Source organism: Lachnellula hyalina (genome assembly GCF_007821495.1).
Source record: "Lachnellula hyalina strain CBS 185.66 chromosome Unknown contig00045, whole genome shotgun sequence".
NCBI classification, from domain to species: Eukaryota; Fungi; Ascomycota; class Leotiomycetes; order Helotiales; family Lachnaceae; genus Lachnellula; species Lachnellula hyalina.
In genome coordinates, this window is record NW_022157159.1 from 1 (window position 1) to 18,664 (window position 18,664).

An 18,664-nucleotide genomic window follows, 5' to 3' on the forward strand; every position below is an offset into this window, starting at 1 on the left:
GGGGAGATCTAGCCATGAAATTACGTTCGTTGAATTATCTGTTCAAGCAAGGACGTCAGCATGTGCGGTGCGGTCCATACACTTACAATATATCTGGTGAAAGAGGTATGCAGGCCATTCATTTTTGTTCCCGCTGAAACAGACAAGCTGTCGCATCCTATATACGCTACTTTCTGCTATCTTTCCTGCTATAGTTCACTTTGCTTGTCACGTGCATTTATATATCACGTGCCTGATCACTAGCGGTGTTCTTTTCCACGCCTGAATAATGGCTTTCATAAGTTCCTGCTAGTGGTAAGAAGGGACTTATCTTATATTATAAGAATACGAAATCTTTTGAAATTCATAACTCAAGCCGTACTGCGTGTCCTTTCATATCCTATTCCGTTCTTCAAATTCTATCCAAAACCAAACTCCCCTTTTACCTGCACGCCTAAAAAGACATGTCAACCTCAGTCTACCCCTTCTCCTGCTCCCGCGCATCCTCTCTCTCCTCCCCAACAACACAGCCCATCACACGACCCGCCTTCCCACCCCTAGCACCCGCGCCATTCATCGCCTCTTTTCCCTCGTTCATCGCGTCAAACGCGCTTATCTTGCCGCTAGATGCGGGTCTTGTTTCTATTCCTTTGAGATTGTATGTTTACCTTCCCTACCTTATCTTACCCATCCCATCCCATCTCATTTCTAGTCCTCTCCATCGGCCCGCGGTAGAAACAGAAACAAGAAATCCCAAGCCCGACTACAAGATTCCACGTCCCTATCGAAACGCTCGATCGCTTCCCCCTGTGTTTGGAGGTCGGGGGGGCAGGAGACGTCGGACATTAAGGGCTTTGCATTCGATGGTCTGTCATGCTTTTACCTTCTGGTTTGATTGTCCTGAATCTTCGCCATCTTAACTGTCTCGTTTGGCAAGTCAAGCGCCAGCTCTAAAGTCATATGTCTTATCAACAGCGTTGGAAGTAACTTTCAACTTGCTGTTTGGTATGTTGCACTTTTCTTTCTGAAGAAGTCTAATATTCGCTAATCAGCGTTCTCGTTGGTTGAAAGGCTTTAGGGATACAGGGAGATGCGTGTGTTTATGACGATATATTACATTAAGGAAGGTATGCGCCCTTTAAAAAGGGAAAAAAGACTCTGACACGGTCAGCTCCAGCCTCATTTCCGAAGACGTCTCTACGTCACAGACTCACAGTGAATCCAAGCTTGTCAATCAACTCGCCTGAGTTGCCACCTTGCTATAATTCCCACCATCCTCAACCGCGACTCCTCCTTCGTCAACAACACCATCCAACATTTCGACACAATCATGTCGGACCTTCCACCCCTTCTTCGCCTGCCCACCTACACTGGCGGGTTTCATCAACTTGCCTACAAGGTGCAGTACAGTGGCTTTGCCACCGACGTGCACCAAAAGAACCCGCAATTGCAGATTGACCGGCTCGAGATGGAGACTCTCTGGGTCGACTGCGTCAGACAGTTGCACTTCGTGTTCATGAAAGAGAAATCCCGAAGACAGGCAGCCAAACAGAAAATGCTGAAACATGCCATCCTACAGGTTTCCTCTCCCACTCCCATTCATACTCTCATCCCTGACCCGCCAGCCATATAGCTAACATATGGATATGCAGCCGCACGCACTCTCCTCAAGAATGGCACAATACTGGCAAGCGCGGGGTGATGATAGCACCATGGCAGATCTGGTCGCACCGGTATGATTCCTGGGTTTTTCTCTTTTTGTCTCTTCCCCCGATTCACTTGCTGACTGGCTGCCTGGTCATAGAGCCCACTCTTCGGCGTCCCACTCGAGGAGCTCATGGCCTTGTCCGACAAGTCTCCATACCTGTCGAATGATACCAATGTCAGTGCCCAGACGGAGGCCAAGATCGCCGAGGACGAGTTCAAGTTTGGACAGATGACCGCTCTGCGTCTGTTTTCCGAGAAGCGAAATGAGGCGCGCGAAGCTGGGATGGGGGAGGATTACCTGAATTCGCCGTACTTTATAACTTCGTTCAAGGCGTGGCTAGCTCAGGCTGCAAATGCGACCAAAGCTGGTATTGATAAGAATGTCGCTGAGTCTCCAGATTTCCTGAAGTTGTTCGACGAGGCTTTGTGAGCTGGCATATGCGTGGGGGGAGAAAAGCGTACAGAGTATCATACTGAAGCAATCGGATATAAAGATCTTGTGATAGCGGCTTTAAGCATCTCAGCTTTGATTCTGACTTTGAAAACTTAAGAGCCAACGTTGATAGTCCAGAATACAACTCACCTTAATATCAACTGTGCAATTGCTCTAATCATATATGAATTCAAAACCTGCTCCTAGGAATCTAGGATCCTTCACTGCCCTCTATCTCTAAAGTAATATGCTGGTACCAGAATAAAATAGCCACTTCTATGAGACACGCATCAAGTCCAGCAAAAAGAAAGGTGCGCGTGAGACTGGTGAGACATCTCAAATGAGGTAATTGCTTACAAACGTGAATATATAAAGGCTAATCATCGGCTGCCCATGGAGAGGTATATAACTTAAAATAAACCGTTTGTACACTGCAAGCTTCGATAGCTCAGCGGGGGAAGTTTACTTCCTGTCAATTCCTTGTCAGTGTCGGGTTGTCGAGATTTGAGCTCACGCTCGTCTTTGCTTCGTGATTTAAAAGGCCTCTGCTCAGGCAACTGAGTAGGGATGTTACCGACTGCTTGCGGATTTTGAGTGGGATTTGGGGGCTTACCTTCTTAGAAAATGCATCTAGGTTGGGGGTTTGATTCCCTCTTTACAGCTCATTCAGAGCACAGATCATTTTTTGCACTTTTTTACTAATTTTAGGGGAATCTTTATTCATTCTATGGTTTTTATGAGGTTAAGCGGGTTCTAAGCGAAGCTTGGAGAGGTGCAGATGGATAAGTGTTGGTAGGTATAATTTATAACGTGCTCCAAGAGTCTTGCCTCCCTCTTTTAAAATGCATCTAGGATAGGGGTTCGAATCCCTCTTTACAGCTGGCTCAGAGCACAGATTATTTTTTGCTAATTATTTTTGTAATTGTCCTTCTTTTCCCCTTATTCAGTTGGAATTTGAGAATGTTGGCGGCAAGTGTCGTTGGCAAGCTAAGAATGTCGGTAAAAGGGGGGCGGTCGGACTTTTGCCCGGTCTAAGCGAAGTACCTCGCCAAAATTTGTGCAGTCCTACCTACCTAGGTACCTAAGGTAGGTGAATGACTCCAATAATGGATATCCAGATCTTGGTATCTTACATAGTGGTCATGATGGAAGCAGTGGTCCTTGTCACTGCGCGTATATTATAAGATCAAAAGCCAGTCTGGCCAAATCGGACTTGGTGCAGCAGGAATCAACTGGCGGGTTCGACAAAACACAAGAGCAAAGAAAGCGTATCACATGATGCGTGTGCGTCTGTCGGACTGTCTTCCACGTGGAGGCAAGTAAACGTCGCACCGTAGCACATGAGATCCGCCACTTGACCTACCCATCTGATCTCTGAGCCGTCACACATTCAAGCGGTTTTGCTGTAGCGCTGATACAGAAAGCACAAGTGAAAGGCAAGGATGAAATATGAGATGAGCGTTGTGGGATCCGAGTAATCGTATTCGTCTAGTGCTTCGATCTGCCTTGTACATGTGTATCTATACTCGACGGCGCAACAGCTATCTGGTACGCTTGTGTTACTCTGCACTTGATCTTGAGCTACGAGTCTCGGGGAGTTTAAAATATTAGGCCATGATTGTTATAGATTTCAAATCAGATCTGGATTGCTTTCAATATATTGTTCTCAAAACTTTTAACGTCTTTAGATGATCTTGACGGGTTCAAAACCACACGTTTATCACCAAGAGAAAAACACTTATGCTCGCCATCATGAGAACTAATGAAGAAAAATATGCTTGCGTTACACTTAGATCTGAAGAAAAGGTTGGTATCTCTTGAGATAAGAGCACAGCAGCATGCCATATCCAGGCCTGTTGTGGCCCGTTGGAAGCGACCAAGTACATGCAGGGATTCAAAATTTATAAGGAACAGACGCATCTCTCCCAATTGAACGGTTACCAGCCTTTTAGTAGTTCAGGTGTATATGAAGAAGTGACCAGCACTCTCATCTTTGCTGAATCTTTCGACATCCTCCCATCTTTTCAACATCGTTCTTAAGATCTTTGAGATGTCGCAAAATCCAAGCACGGCTTCGAATGCCACCAAAACCCAATGTACAAATAATGAGTTCCCAACGGAGACCAGCCTCAAAAAGACCCTTAGCTCCATCAAAACCTCCCGCGAAATGCCAGAGAAGTTGAACATCTCATCCGGAAACGAAAGTCGTGACAGGCTTAATCCAAAGTTTGGTAATCCAACACCGGTTGCGATACTAGGGCTATGCATTGCCCTGACGCCACTTTCGATTGAGCTTTTGGGTTGGCGTGGAGCATCTGGCTTTCCAGCGACAAAGTAACATTCCTTTCTTCCTCTAGCATGGACTGCCAATCCTAACAATATATCAGTGGGGCGAATTATTTCTTTGGTGGCTTGCTGATGATCTTGTCAGGAGTTGGAGAGTTCATCCTGGGAAACACCTTTCCAAGCGTCGTCTTCTTCGCCTACGGCGCGCACTTCCTCACATTTGCCACCACCTTTACGCCATCATTTGCAGTCATCTCATCTTACACGACTGATGGCAGCCAAAAGCAGACGCCAGAATTCTTGGCATCCTTTGGTATCGTCAATTCAATCTTGGTTTGAGTAGGAGAATCGACTGCTGACTTTTGCAGGCTTTTATTTCCTCTTCATGGGTCTTCTCTCTATGATATTCTTCATCTGCTCGTTCCGGACAAACGCTGTTTTTGTTGTGGTCTTTACTGGAGCAGCCCTTGGGTTCGCACTTGCCACTGCGGGCTTGTGGAACATCGCAGACGGCAAGCCAGCGCGAGGTCAACAACTACTCGAAGGGGCCGGAGGATGCTGGTTTGTTGCCAGCATAGCGGCTTGGTATTTCTTGTTATCTGTCATGATGGTTGTGGTAGATATGCCATTTAAAGTCCCGGTATTTGATCTCAGTACCATCATCAAGGGGGGTACCGAGAAGAGACTGCATTCTGTGTAGCATCAGCTGTTTAGTGTTACACAATAGGTGGTGATATGGCATTTTTAAGGAAATGAAATCATCTGATATTTGGATTAGCTTTACACAATCGACAGCCCGATGTCGATTTTTAAAGGGGAGCTTTGAGATAGGAAAGAACGAGGTGACGTTGAAAGGTTTGCCGCTAGTCAGACAGGCTAAGTTCAATCGGGATCCGCTAAAGACTACTTCCTTTCCTGACTCCAACACTACTTTCGTCTTACTATTCGCGGTTATCATATCGTCCGCTCTCAGCAAGAGGTATTATGCTTCTGTGTCAGAACAAGCGGTAAGAAGAAGCCACCATGCGGTTAAGTTCACTTTTGGAAGGCATTCCACAGATTCGGCGTGACTCATGCATGCATCGTTCTCAGCACCCAAACTTCAATTCGAAGCTTATAAGTTTTCATTTCACTCTTGTATCTTGTCCAAACATCAATCAATCAATCAAGCCGGTAGTTCAGTCCAAAACTGATTCAGCAACTTCGACCTTTCCCATCAAACCTCGCTACTCGGAAGCCGCGGCTATCCAAAACCCCCACCCAGAAGCAGCTATATAGATCCCAATGGCTACTACTTTAAGCAAAGATGAGATGCTCGATCAAGTTCAAACAAGTCTCAACCATGGCCCATACGCCTGTGCATCCCTTACCAAGCTCTCCGGCGGAACAGCCAACTTTGTATACCGCGGTACACTGATCAAGCCTCTCCAAGACGGCACCAAGAGCATAGTAATCAAGCATACAGAACCCTATGTGGCTTCGCATCCTAATTTCAAACTAGCTTCCACCCGCTGCGTAAGCCCCGTTCATTGCCCTCACGTTAAACATACCAACCAATGAGGATCTCTAGGATTTCGAGCAGACTATCCTCTCGGGGTTGGAAACACTCAGCCCCATCTCCTATTCCGGTATAACAGTACAGACCCCTAGGCTATATACCTTCTTCCAAGAAACCCACACCCAAATACACACAGACCTGCCCGCTTCCACCGAGCTCAAGACCTACGCCTTAACGCACAATCTTACCAAAGCACAGTGTTCACGCCTAGGCCCCGCTCTCGGGCTCTGGGCCAAGACCTTTCATCTATGGGGCGCAGCTGAAGGACAACTCGGCTTGAGAGAAGCTATAAAGGGTAACGTGGCGATGAAAGAGCTGAAATACGCAATTAACTATCCGCGGTTGGTAACTACGATTGAAGCCTTTCCTCATATCTTGCAGGCCAGCAAAGAAGTGTTTGAAGCCATCGCAAAGGATGTTAGGATCCGTTTGGATCGGGAAGAGGGGAGCTTAATCCACGGAGACTTCTGGAGCGGAAAGTAAGTTTTTTTTAGTGAACTGAACTTGACTTCGTGTAAATTCTCGCTGATCCTTTTCCAATAGCGTGCTGCTGAAGAATGCACCGTTTCCTGACCCAGAAGAACCTTTGAAGCTGTTCATCATCGACTGGGAGCTTTCTCATCTCAGTGATCACGCTTTTGATCTTGGTCAAATGTTCGCTGAGCTCTTTGAATTGAAACATTTCAAGGGTCTCGATGCTGGTGTCTGGCTCATCGAGGCATTTATGAAGGGGTATGGGAAATTGGAGGAGCAGGTAGCGTTCAGGACTGCCATTCATGTTGGTGCGCACCTGATTTGTTGGGGCTCCAGGGTTCAGGGATGGGGAACACAGGAGCAGATTGAGAAAGTGGTAGAGGTGGGCCGAGACTTTGTTGTCAAGGGCTGGGAGAAAGATCGTGGTTATTTTGAGGAGACCCTTTTGAGACCTTTGTTTGTGTAATCGCTACATTCATTAGGAGCGCTAAATAAGATACCCCTGAGCTCAGCCTATGTCGTTTTTTTTTTTCGAACATCTGGAGTAGAAAACGATTGACTTTGATATTCAGGGAAGTGGTCGACATTGAGATGTGTTTTGTCTGAAACATGACCGACTTTCCCTAGCCCTAGGCGTATATTTATCTTTGCATACTGCTATCAAGCTTTGCGAGTAGTACGAGAAAACATGCACAATATCCTGCTGTCCAGAAGTTTGCCCCTATTAGGCTCGCTTAGCAGGTTTATGATGGCATCGCCGATGAAGCCTGTTGGAACTGCCTAGCATAATAGCAGACATGGAGTAAAGAGCCGAGCAAATGTAGTTGAAAGTCTGCGATAAGCCCTGGCATATATTGATATTGATTGGCACACAATCGCGATGTTCGGCTGGCTGGCAGCTATTCCACGTGTATCCAAGGACGAGTTCATGTGTAGTTTTGCGCGGCCGCTCGTCCCTCTCATAAGGCGTAATGCTGACGCCATTGACTGCTTGAGATCTTCGCTTCCATGTGGTTGGTGGGGATGCCAGTGGCTTGTATTACAACCCAACCCAACTATTCATCACTGGCAGTGGCACTGTGCTCTCGGTTGCCTGGTGCGCCTTACTTACGACTATCAACTTGAACTCCTCTAAGCCTGAATTTTTGGCTACCAGCTTGCTAGTCCCAATGCAGAATCCCTTCATAGGATCTAGTAATACGGAATCCCAAGGACGAACACCAAAACCGGGTGGAAGGTCAGACTGAAAGCCGGATGAAGTCGAGGTCAGAAGCAAGGACTTCAAGATGACCTTTGATGACTCGAACGTTGGTGCGTAGCGTGGAAGCAGTATCGCTCAGGTGGGAGGGAAAGAAGATCACACTCAATGAAGCGTAAGTTTGGCCCAACGAAGAGTGATCACCCCTCCTAAGAATCTCCAATGAGTTTTCCAAGGCTGTCAATGGATTATACAATGACTGTCTTTGAAATGATGCATACTTTTAGCCATTAGGTCCCAAAAGGCTCAAAGATTCTCTACGTGAGATAATACCCAATCGTAGTCGTGGAAGAGATGATTTGCTTTCTGGCTTGCCCAACTCCCCATGAATGGGTCTTCGTTGCACAACAAGGCTTCCTCCGACCATCCAGCAGAAGGCTCTAACAAAATCGGGCCAGGGCTCTCTGTTGGTGATGGGGTATATGCTTGATGCGGACACTCGTTCAAAAGCGTTGGCGAGCCTTGGGGCGGGAGTCTGGGGCTTTGTACTTCAGTTATGCACTGGTGGCTGAGACTTGAATTGGTTGTTTTGAAGACAGGAGGAAGTTTTTGTTCTTCAGAGGGCGTGTTGGTGTTGTCACTACTCCCGACTCCGAAGTGATTGGACTCAAATGGTGATTCTGGAAATTGGGGGTAGCTGCTGCAGGAATTCATCGTAATAGAACCAACACAGTCGCTATCTGTCCAGTAACCAGAGTCACTGTTACTAGCCATATCGGCAAAGCTTAACAGGGAGCTTTCGGCCTGAAACTCCAAAGGGAATGGGTCGGAAGTGTCCCAAAACACATCTGATTTGGCTAAGGAAGGGACGCGCTCAGCCTGGGGTATCGGGCGAGGAACAAAATCTGTATTGGTTCTGTGTACAAGATTAGCAAAAAGCTGCTCGAAATGAGAAGAAGTAACTTGGTACCTTGTGTTTCGTCTATCTGCGTCTAATGTACCAGTATTCGTGGTATTATTGGCCCGAGATAGACCGACTTGAGATACTCTACCCCTCAATGTGCAACTGCCTTTCGAACTATCGTCTCCCGGTTTCGAGTGTATTTTGTTTTGAGGACATTCATCCGGATCGCACTGCGAGTATTAAGAAAAGTGAACTAGTAGTTTGTATCCATAGTTTGCAACTCACGGTGGTCTTGGCAGCCCGATGCTTGTCACAAGCGTTGCCCCTATTCTCAGCAACTTTACGACGCTTGACTGGATCATATGGCTGCCTTCTTCTCTTTTCCAATTCTTGCCCACTTGACAAATCCCACGTGGTCATCATTCCACCTGTTCTGACTTCGACCAAAGGCTCGAGAGCGGCGCATTGAGCTGGGGTGTCCGCTCGAGAGGGTGCTCGGGAGGACCCTCTTGAACCAGCCCGCGACGATCCTCGGGATGAGGGTCGTGATGTTGGTCGCGAGGATGTTCGTTGTGCCCCTGGCAGTTTCCAACTTCTCAAAGACGCCCTTGCGGCATTTACTGGAGACACAGGGACCTCCCTCTTCTTTGCAAGACTGGCTTGCAAGTTGTTCTCGGGCAGTTCACAAACGAATGATGTTGTCCGCTCCGAATCAAAAAACTTCTTCAATGCTGCTTGCATGAGTTGCAATTCTGTCTCTAAGGCTGGAAATGAATATATCAATGCATCTTTCAGCGCCTGGGTGCCTCTCTTGGGCTCGAATTGTGGAATGCCGTGCTGGTCACGGAAGACCCTGTATGTTGGTGGGGGACCTTCCATGGTGGGCCGATTCGGCGATTCCTAAGAAACGATTGACAACAGTAGAATCTTCTATAACGATTAAAAATTACATGGCATAATTGATGTTTGATGTTAGGAATACATGCTATGGGATATGGATGAGAAGATGTAAGCGATTGTAGTGGGGCAGTGTCGGAGTCCTAGCTGGGACGGTTGCCTTGCAATGTCCCGATTAGGTGACCGACTTTGATCACGTGTGGGTAAGACAGCCACTTTTACACATCTTTGCGCCACAGCTCAGCCCAAGAAACGTAAGAGGGATGATATGACCAAGTCGTTGATTATTTGAGTATATATTGTGATGGGGCTGACATTGTCCGAAAATCACGTGAAATTGGATTCCTGCATCTCAGAACCACATCCTTTTCTACACACTCACTTAATACACTACGGTTTATATCCTTGATTGAATAATGATGATTACTTAGTCAGATCTAGCCTAAGAGCTCGCGGTTGTGTTGTTCTCTCTACAACATGGAAAGTTAAAGTTAAGCCGATTGCAGAATTACCCCGGCTAGGATATAGCGAGAAGCTTGAAACCGCTCCATAGGCCGGAAATTAGAGGCAGATTTACGGGTGTTGGCAGGTAAAGTCACGTCTAACATTATATGAATTGGACGGGGCATAAGGATTCACAATTGACGGTTGTCTTGTGAGTTTAGTCTAGGGACATCATGCCGATACCAAATGTGCTTTTCATTCTTCCAGAAAATGGCATTCGCCCTGAGTTATCCAAGAAGGATTATCTAGAAGCCTCAATAGCCACCTTCATCTCACCTTCTCAATCGTGATCTTAATCTGCAACTGTCAAGACCCTCGCATGGTATTCCACCTTACAATTTTTACAAATCCATCCCACATGCTCATCGTCCTTCTTGACATCTTTGTCCCACCACTCCCTCCTAGCCGCAAACCACTGATGGACAACCTGCTCCTTCACTTCCCTGAATGTGCCTTCCGGATACATCTGCAACTCACGCAACGTTTTGCCTCTAAGGTTCAGTCCCTTGGTGTTATCATTTCCTTCGCCCTCTAGATAGACATAGTGCTTTATTCGGCGGGGGTATTTTCGGTTGCGGATAGCTTCTATTTCAATGGTCTTTTTGGAAATCGGTGGCGGTGAACGAGTATCGGGAAAGGCGTAGGGATGGAAGAGAAATTCGCGCTGGAGTTGCTTGGACGTGCTGAACTTTTCGATTGCTTCTAGGAAGATTGTTAAGGCGTTTGAAGGGGATGATTTCGGAATGCTGGGGGAGGCACAGCAAAATATGGTACTGGTGTCTTCTGCCATCGTAACTTGTAGAGCAGATTCTGGAGGACTGTTCATGGTTTGGTTTTTATATGCTTGATGACCAAGGAATTAAGTCACTGTTTTTTGAAAACAATCTTGTGAATGGATTTAGGCAGTAAATGTACCGCTGTAATTGTGACTTCTCTACCCCACTGTGAATCAAAGAGTACATTATCATTCAATCTAGGCAAGTTGGAGATTTATTTGTTATGTGAGTATAATAAAGGCTTGCCAGTTTTAAGGGTGCAACAGACTGCTCATGGTGGCTCCACCTCGCCCCCTGAATTAAGCGAGCTTTTCTTCCACCTGCAATGAGCCCAGACCCTCAAACGACTCAAGTTCTGCAACAATCCGTTTGGTCTATAGACATACAGATTGCACACTCTGAACATCCATGTTCGTAGTCCTGAAAGAGGATTGTCCAAGTTTGTAATTGTTGTGGGGCGGGTCAAGATTTAGGATTCACGTAGTCTTACATGCCACTCATCTAACATCTCTTAAGAGCGGTCAATATATCAGTATGGCAGCAATTCAAATCATCCATGTTGTTCAGCTGATAGCTTGGAGGCGGATAGATGCGAGGAGGACGAGGTGCCTTATGACGGTCGAAGAGCTGGGTCCACAAGCCTTGGTCATGACGTCGAGACCAAAAGCAAGTATAAATCTCTAACCACGAGACCAACCTGCTCTAAAGCCCAGCGAAAATCCAAAGTACAGAAAGTCGCAAACGACATGTACAATGCCATGTCAAAAGGAAAACAGTCAGCTGCACTGTTCATTCATCAAACGTCGATGTCTGGCATCAAATTTAGGCCTTCTTGCCTACATTCACAATCATCAAAAAGTTTAACAACAGTTCGGTCTACGCCTAGCTCTACACCGAGGTATCTCGTCGCAACTTCTCTCGAACGTCCGTTCAAATTGACAGCAAACTTCCAAGCAACCTGACAGCAAATCAAAATACATCCTGGATACCTAAAGAACGAGTTTCCTTACTCTTTGAATGGACGATTGAATCGACAATGCTTCCTGCTTCCTTCTTCTTCCGTACGTTACTGAGATTGGAGGCATCCGTACGATTGTGACGAGAGTGAATCCGTCCTCATTATCATTAGAAATTGCAATGCAACAAGCTCAAGCTCAAATAACCCTTTGTATATCCACTTCCCCTTCCACTTCCACCCCCTCTACCACCATATCCACTTCCATCCCCTCTACCACCTTATCTACACCCAACCCTCGCAAACAAGTATAAAACTCCACTCCATCCCACTTCCTACCCCCAAAACCCCCCTCTAAGCCTCGCAAAGCATATATGTCGACCTTACAACAAACTCGAAACTCTTCGTCTTGCATAATCAATGCATGTATGTCCTAAGCCAATTAATTCCCCAGCCTAATTCGATGGCCGCAACTCTGCAAGTAAACGAATCATCGAATCAGCGGAACTCCTTCCACGCACCTAACCAGCTATGAGATTAACAGTGAATACAACCTTAACAGCACAGTGGAATTTCTAAAAGTGTTCGATTATACCAACTTCTACCATATATACCTATCGTCAAAACAAAGGGCGGATGGGGTTCGTGAGCTGGGTGAGATAGATAAGCCTGTCGCCATAGACTTGTTTGATTCTCCAAGTTGCTCAATTTGGTAATCGAGAGTTTAGTCATATGTTGCGCGGCGTGTCTGTGGCAAGTAGAATTCTGTGACGTGGAGAGAGTTATGAAGGGTTGAAATAGAAAAGGTTCGCTTTTACATGAAATTGAGAGCGGAATTTAGAGTAGGAAATAAATGTCGCGAGAGATGTTCAAGATTCATCGGTCTTGATTTAGAGAACAGTCAGGCAATATCCTACCCATCATATCCTATCCAACATGTTTTATGTATCCATCCTAGCACCTATTTTTTCTGTACCATAAATTGCCTCCAAGATTCCCACCAGCATTCAATTCATTAGCAATCCACTTTAGCAAATGGCATGTGTCTTGCCAGTCTTCCCCTGTAAGCTATGCTTCTCATTCTTATAATGAGACGAGCCATGCTTATTCTTGCCCGAGTGAGTGACACTCTTGATAAGCTTGTTGTGCTTCTCAATATCCTTCGGGTCCATAGCATCTAGGACTTGCATGCACAACTTGATATCATCGAGCAATTGATCACATCGTGACTTGGAGAAGTCTTCTCGGACGACTACTCTCAACATCTTCAGGTCTTTGGTATTAGGAGCCATGGTGTAAGCTGGGACGACCCAAGAGCGCTGGCGTAATTGATGAGCAAGTGCGAATTCGTCGTAGTGTTTATTGGCTTTCTCGTCAAGACGGAAAGCCACAAGAGGCAGACCCTTGCCGTTCGTTTGGGACATGATGATAAAACCCAATTGCTCCAGAGAACCAGAAAGGTAATCGGCGGTACGGGTGAGGTTGCCCATGATAGCGCGGTAGCCGTGCTTGCCAAGGCGGATGAGTTGGTAGTACTGGCCAATGACTTGCGAAGCGCCCTTGGAGAAGTTCAGGGTGAAAGACGCTTGGTCTGCACCGAGGTAGTTGATGTTGAACACAAGTTCTTTGGGGAGGTACTCTGGTTGCCTCCAGATGATCCATCCTACACCTGGGTATACGAGACCATACCTGTGTAATTGTTAGTAACACAACATCGGGGATTACAGAGTATGTCGTACTTGTGACCAGAAGTGTTAATCGAAACGACCTTCTCAAGTCTGAAATCCCACTCGAGATCAGGAACGACGAATGGAGCGACAAATCCACCAGAAGCAGCATCGATGTGAATAACCGTATCAATATTTCTCTCGATCAGCAAATCATTGACAGCCTTCGCATCCTCATATTCTCCCGTATAAGTTGTGCCCAGAATCACGCAAATACCAATGGTGTTCTCATCTACAAGATTGACCGTCTCCTCGGGATCAATCACATATCGGTCTGGCGTACAGTAGACGTATTTCTCCTCAACTTCAAAGTATCGAGCAGCCTTCTCCCAGCAAACTTGCACAGCAGAGGACATAACTATATTTGGCTTGTCAAAAGGCTTGCCAGCTGCGATGCGTGCATTCTTCCAGCGCTTCTTCATTGCAAGGACCCCAAGCATAATAGCTTCCGAGGATCCTACTGTAGATGTACCGACCGAGGCCGCGCCCTCATCATCGACGGGGGCATGGAAGAGACGGCCAATCATGCTGACGCAGCGGTTCTGGATGTCGGCCGATTGAGGGTATTCTTCGTAGTCGATGAAGTTCTTGGAAAAGGCTTCGGTCATGAGGTCTTCGACTTCTTTCTCCATGTAGGTGGTAACAAAGGAAGCTAAGCTACACGATTGTAGGTTAGGTAGTGTCCGCAGAGGTATAGATAGGGAGGTCTACTTGAGCATTGGGTTTCCATCGAGAGATAGATCATCCTTGATCATTCGGTAGGCCACCTCCTTGGGCATCTCGGTGTCTGGCATCTCATGCTTGGGAAGATCCTCTGCAGCGAATTTTGAGCCGTAGACGCTGGTCGTGAACAAGTCGGATTGGCTGCTGGAGTCAATGTCAAGCTTCTCCAGGCCCTCGACGAGAGGCTTGTCAATATTCTTGTCCTTTTTGATCTGAGATAGATGAACCATCGTGACGGCTAGAGTGCGCTGCTAGAGTGCGGTTGCGGGGTAGATTTCTTTGGTGTTGATGTTGAGGGAAGAGGAATTGGAGGAATTGAAGAAAAGTAGAAAGTTTGTATAGAAAATGAAGAGGGGGAAGAGGAGGGAAGAGGAGGGAAGTTGGTATGAGGGGCGGTGAGGTTGACGAGCAAGCAACGTGGGTGCTTGTAGTCAAGTCAAACAGGTTGGGAGGTAGCTAAGGAGGTTGCATTGCGTGGATGGAGGGGAAGCGTCGGATTATTGCCGGGGTCTAAGCGTCAAGGTAGGTCGACAAGGATGTGAGCTGTCTCAACTTCTTGGCAAAAGCTTAGCAAAACTGGCGCTTCTCCACAATTCCGTCGCTTGAGGGGGGAATGATTGGCTGTGAAGCGCCGCCCTCACAAATAGACATGCTTTAGCAAATGTTGCCGGGTCTAGGTTGGCTTGTTCGGTTTCAATGCGTCATCCTTCCCGAGTCGTCCGGGTCAGGCACACAAGTAAAATATATATCTGAAGCTTCACGTTTGTTATTAATTCTCTCCGAAGGTTATTGCCATCAATGTCAGTCGTGCTCGCCTCCCAACAAGAGTTTCAAACTCGTACTCGCAAGCCACGATCAGTTATTCTGAGGGCGAGGAACCACAATCGAATTAGAAATCTTCATCATTCTGCGACGCCTTCTCCACAGCCAGAACTCCCAAATCCGACACCAATCAACTTCTCCATGTAGCCTTACCTCATTCTGCAAACACATCTCCATGCCTCCGAACTCAGCAGCAGCAACGATTCTTCCGACAACGAAGAGCGGTCACGTTAATTTGACCAAACTGAGTGATTGGATCCAGTGCAACCAACCCAACCAACGCAGTATTTTAAGCACACCCTCTTGGAGGTTGATCGGTATGCACCGTTAGTTTGATCTCCTAATTAGATTTCGAGGACATGTAAGTTTAGTGAGGTGCATTCACCTTATACGTACGCATTGAATGCGGTACATGCCAGAAGAATGGCCACTTGGTCTTCGTTGTTGAGAGGGTTTTCGAGCTTTTCATCATGGCGCTATCTACAATTGGAGATGTTCGCGTTTAAGCGCTTTCGACTGTTGAATTTATATACATATTAAAACATTATCATACAGTACCCTGTTACCCAGCACGGAACTTCCAAAGCGACTGATGCGTCAAGAAACGGCAAATCTGCTTCTCTTCCTCAGTGTAGCCCCTCTATAGTAGATGCCAAAGATACCAAAAATGCATAGAACTGTTAGCCCTCCAAACAAACTAACACCACCATCAACCCCGAGCCGTGAAAACATCGGTCCTGCAAAGAGGACGGCCGCAGCGGCGAAAGCGCTTCGCGCAAAGCCGTTCGCTGCAAAGAGGGAACCAGCGTATTTTGGGTAAGTGAACGGAATGTATATAAACATGCACTGGATAATTATGAATACTCCACACATGCTGATCGCGATGCCCACGAGGCTGACAATCCAATGGATTGATTTTCGGGATGTCCAGGCTAGGTTCAGTATGTTAATTCTGGCCCGGTGTGGTAAAGAGGGAGGGGAGGACATTGGCGTTGACCTACCAAAAATAAATAGACCAATCGGAATGAGGAAACTCGCAATCAACCCGGGCCATGAGCGAGCCTCAGGGGGCACCGATTCCATTTTCGACATTCTCGGATGCCCTATGTAATAGAAATAGCCGCAGTACAAGGCTATGCTCACAAAAAGTCCAGTCAAGACTGATACAAATGACAAGCCGAGTTCTCCAAGGTCAAAGCCATATATATCGATATATACAAGGGGAAAGGACTCAAAAAATGAATAATACAAGCTGTATGTCAGAGCCGCGTATAAAGTCGTAAAGAGCATAGCTGGATCGAGGATGTTAATCTCAAACGGTTTGGTCAAGGCATCGAAAGCGACTTGTCGAGGGGATAGCTGGGCTTGTTTAATCTCAGATTCTGACTTGAGGTTCGAGCGGCCCGTCAATCCTCGAAGGCGCTTTGCTCGACAAAGCAAAAGATGGTCAGCCGATGTTTCCGGTAGACCTATTAGCACTACAAGCAACATGGGGCCTGCGAACCAAAGCAGTTCCCAAGAGCTCCATCTCCATCCCTTTGCCTGAACTGCAAAGCCACCTACAAGCGGGCCGAATGCCTAGTCTTTCTGTCAGTCAACCATTCTGGGTTTGGGCAGTCTCAAAGGGAAGGAATGTCATACCGGACTCAAGGTTGCGCCCCCACCCCATAATGCGATCAACATATGGCATTCCCCCCCCCCCCCTTCCAAAGAAGTCACCAAAGCTAGCTCCAGCATTGGCCAAACATGGCGAGCCAAAAAAGCCTAGCAGGAATCGAAGCACCAGTAGACCCGCGAAATTATTTACTAATGCCGCTGCGACGGCGAGAGCAACGAAAATAATATAAGTATAGATGTAAAGAGGATTCCGTCCAATTTCTGGAATTTCAGAGAGTGGAGCGAATACTAATGGCCCTATTCCATAGCCGAGAATGTAGAGAGAAAGTCCAAGAGCGGCAAGGGTGTTGCTCACTCCAAAGATAGACATGATGTCGGTTTCGCTTGCGGTATACAGAGATGATCCAATGTAGACCGAGACCGTATATACTAGAAGGAGCATGCTAAGCCAAATTTTCTTTCCGAGTGACCAGTTGTGAGGATTTTCTGGATCATCTTCCGAGTACCAAGTGACTAGGGTGATGTCTATCATGCTATCGTCGTCACCGCCACTAGATTCTGCTTAATATACTCATTCTTTGTTTCATTAGTGGTTTGAGGTCGCCCTTCCTCCATTTCGTTGACTGTTGTAGGTGTGTTGGGTTTCTTGTTCGTGAGTGATGGTGGTTGTTCGCAGGGAGAATATGCAGGGGGTAACTTGAAATCGGGAAGTTCTTCGGGGTACGGTGCAAGATGGCTAGCTCCCAAGAGGCGAAGCCATTGCCCGAGAGCAGCGTCTCTAACAACATCGAGCATTGTTTGCCTCCCTAGTTCGAGCTAAATGAACTGATTCGGGTGGATTCCTGTTCAACGAAGTGTTGTATGAACTTAAAGCACCGCTTCAACACAAACTCGCAGGCCAATTTTGATAAACCTAGGTGAAGAAGGTTCATAGGGTGGTGGAGAAGATAGGAGCGGAGCGGAGGTGCGATAATATTTGTAATTGAAAGGGAACTGAGGTCTCCAAGGTATTGTCATCGAGAGGTTGACAACTTTGATAGCTTTTGATTCTTCATCTATGTCTTTTTAGTTATTTCATTTTTTTCTACGGATGAATGCTTTGTAACAGGGGAATGGCTCTCACCCATCAACGATTTTTAAGGTATGCTGATGCATTCACGTTCTGACACCCCCGACCCCACCGAATACCCCGAACGGTTCGCTTAATCTCCTCGCTTATGAAAGGGTGGGTGGGTCAGGGGCAGTGTGTACCTACCTAAGTACGAAGTTGGGCGAGTATAATGAGGCGATTTCGACGACTCAGGAGGTTAGGTTGAATGTGGCGTATTTGGCTGCGACTTGGGTTGTGGCTGGGGTGTTGGCGTTGATTTCTTGAGCTGTGGGGAGGGATGTGGTACCGTGGGATTTTGCAGTTCAACGGATGCTCGAGATCAAGTCAATTCTGGGATGAAAGGGGTTCAGTCAGTGAAGTTAAGTTGTTATTCAAGCACTGACATTTCTTCAAGAGAAGATATATGTGCTGAGAGGTTTCTGTGCCTTCCAAGTCATCCAAACTTTCAGATCACGAGGAGCAATTCTGAGTGATTATCAATATACATTCTTAATGGTGACCGTGACCGCTACTCATACTTCGACGAGTCTCCAAGTTCGAGTTTCTCGTCCCACTGTTGCTTGAACTTGGCATTGGATCTCTTTGTAAACCAAGGGCCTGAAAAAGCTCTTCTGCACCCTGGTAACTTGCGCAAAACGATGTCCAAAAGTCATAATCAACAACCCATCGGCATTGCCGTCTATCTGGAATCTTGTTGTCTTTCCTCATTAAGTTTACGAGGAAAACAATATCTTGTGCATCGTTTGCCTTTTTCTGCTGCATGTCAGGGCCTGTTCGGGACATGAATGAGTAGGCTTTCGAGTTCAAGAGAACATCGACGGACATGATCCGATCCTGAGCTCGTGGTTTAGCAAAGGTCTGGCCAAGGGACGTGTCCGATTTAATGTCGAGACCATAGCAGTTTCCATCTGATGCAACATAGCTATATATTATCAGCCAGTTTTAATAACATGGGGGATAAGCAAAGCAAAATGGAGCCAAAGCCTACCACCC

The 18,664-nt window shown here is 46.7% G+C and overlaps 4 protein-coding genes across 4 annotated transcripts; 2 read left to right on the top strand and 2 right to left on the bottom strand.

The window, feature by feature from the left end:
- Nucleotides 1–4,169: 4,169 nt before the first annotated feature.
- Nucleotides 4,170–5,105, top strand: alcS_3 (Protein alcS; the record flags this gene model as incomplete). Its single annotated transcript, XM_031148829.1, is given in 3 exon segments — nt 4,170–4,453; nt 4,507–4,738; nt 4,749–5,105. The coding sequence occupies 3 exon segments, from the start codon at nt 4,170–4,172 to the stop codon at nt 5,103–5,105; spliced, it is 873 nt and encodes a 290-aa protein (XP_031006404.1).
- Nucleotides 5,106–5,689: 584 nt separating this feature from the next.
- psiK (4-hydroxytryptamine kinase) lies at nt 5,690–6,903 on the top strand (the record flags this gene model as incomplete). The annotated part of the gene is made up of 3 exons (XM_031148830.1): nt 5,690–5,920; nt 5,976–6,442; nt 6,507–6,903. The coding sequence occupies 3 exons, from the start codon at nt 5,690–5,692 to the stop codon at nt 6,901–6,903; spliced, it is 1,095 nt and encodes a 364-aa protein (XP_031006408.1).
- Nucleotides 6,904–12,699: 5,796 nt separating this feature from the next.
- Nucleotides 12,700–14,351, bottom strand: GAD (Glutamate decarboxylase; the record flags this gene model as incomplete). The annotated part of the gene is made up of 3 exons (XM_031148831.1): nt 12,700–13,360; nt 13,411–14,055; nt 14,110–14,351. The coding sequence occupies 3 exons, from the start codon at nt 14,349–14,351 to the stop codon at nt 12,700–12,702; spliced, it is 1,548 nt and encodes a 515-aa protein (XP_031006407.1).
- A 1,189-nt stretch (nt 14,352–15,540) lies between these two features.
- Nucleotides 15,541–17,355, bottom strand: CYHR (Cycloheximide resistance protein; the record flags this gene model as incomplete). The annotated part of the gene is made up of 4 exons (XM_031148832.1): nt 15,541–15,875; nt 15,945–16,521; nt 16,751–17,093; nt 17,132–17,355. The coding sequence occupies 4 exons, from the start codon at nt 17,353–17,355 to the stop codon at nt 15,541–15,543; spliced, it is 1,479 nt and encodes a 492-aa protein (XP_031006406.1).
- Between the last annotated feature and the right edge of the window lie 1,309 nt (nt 17,356–18,664).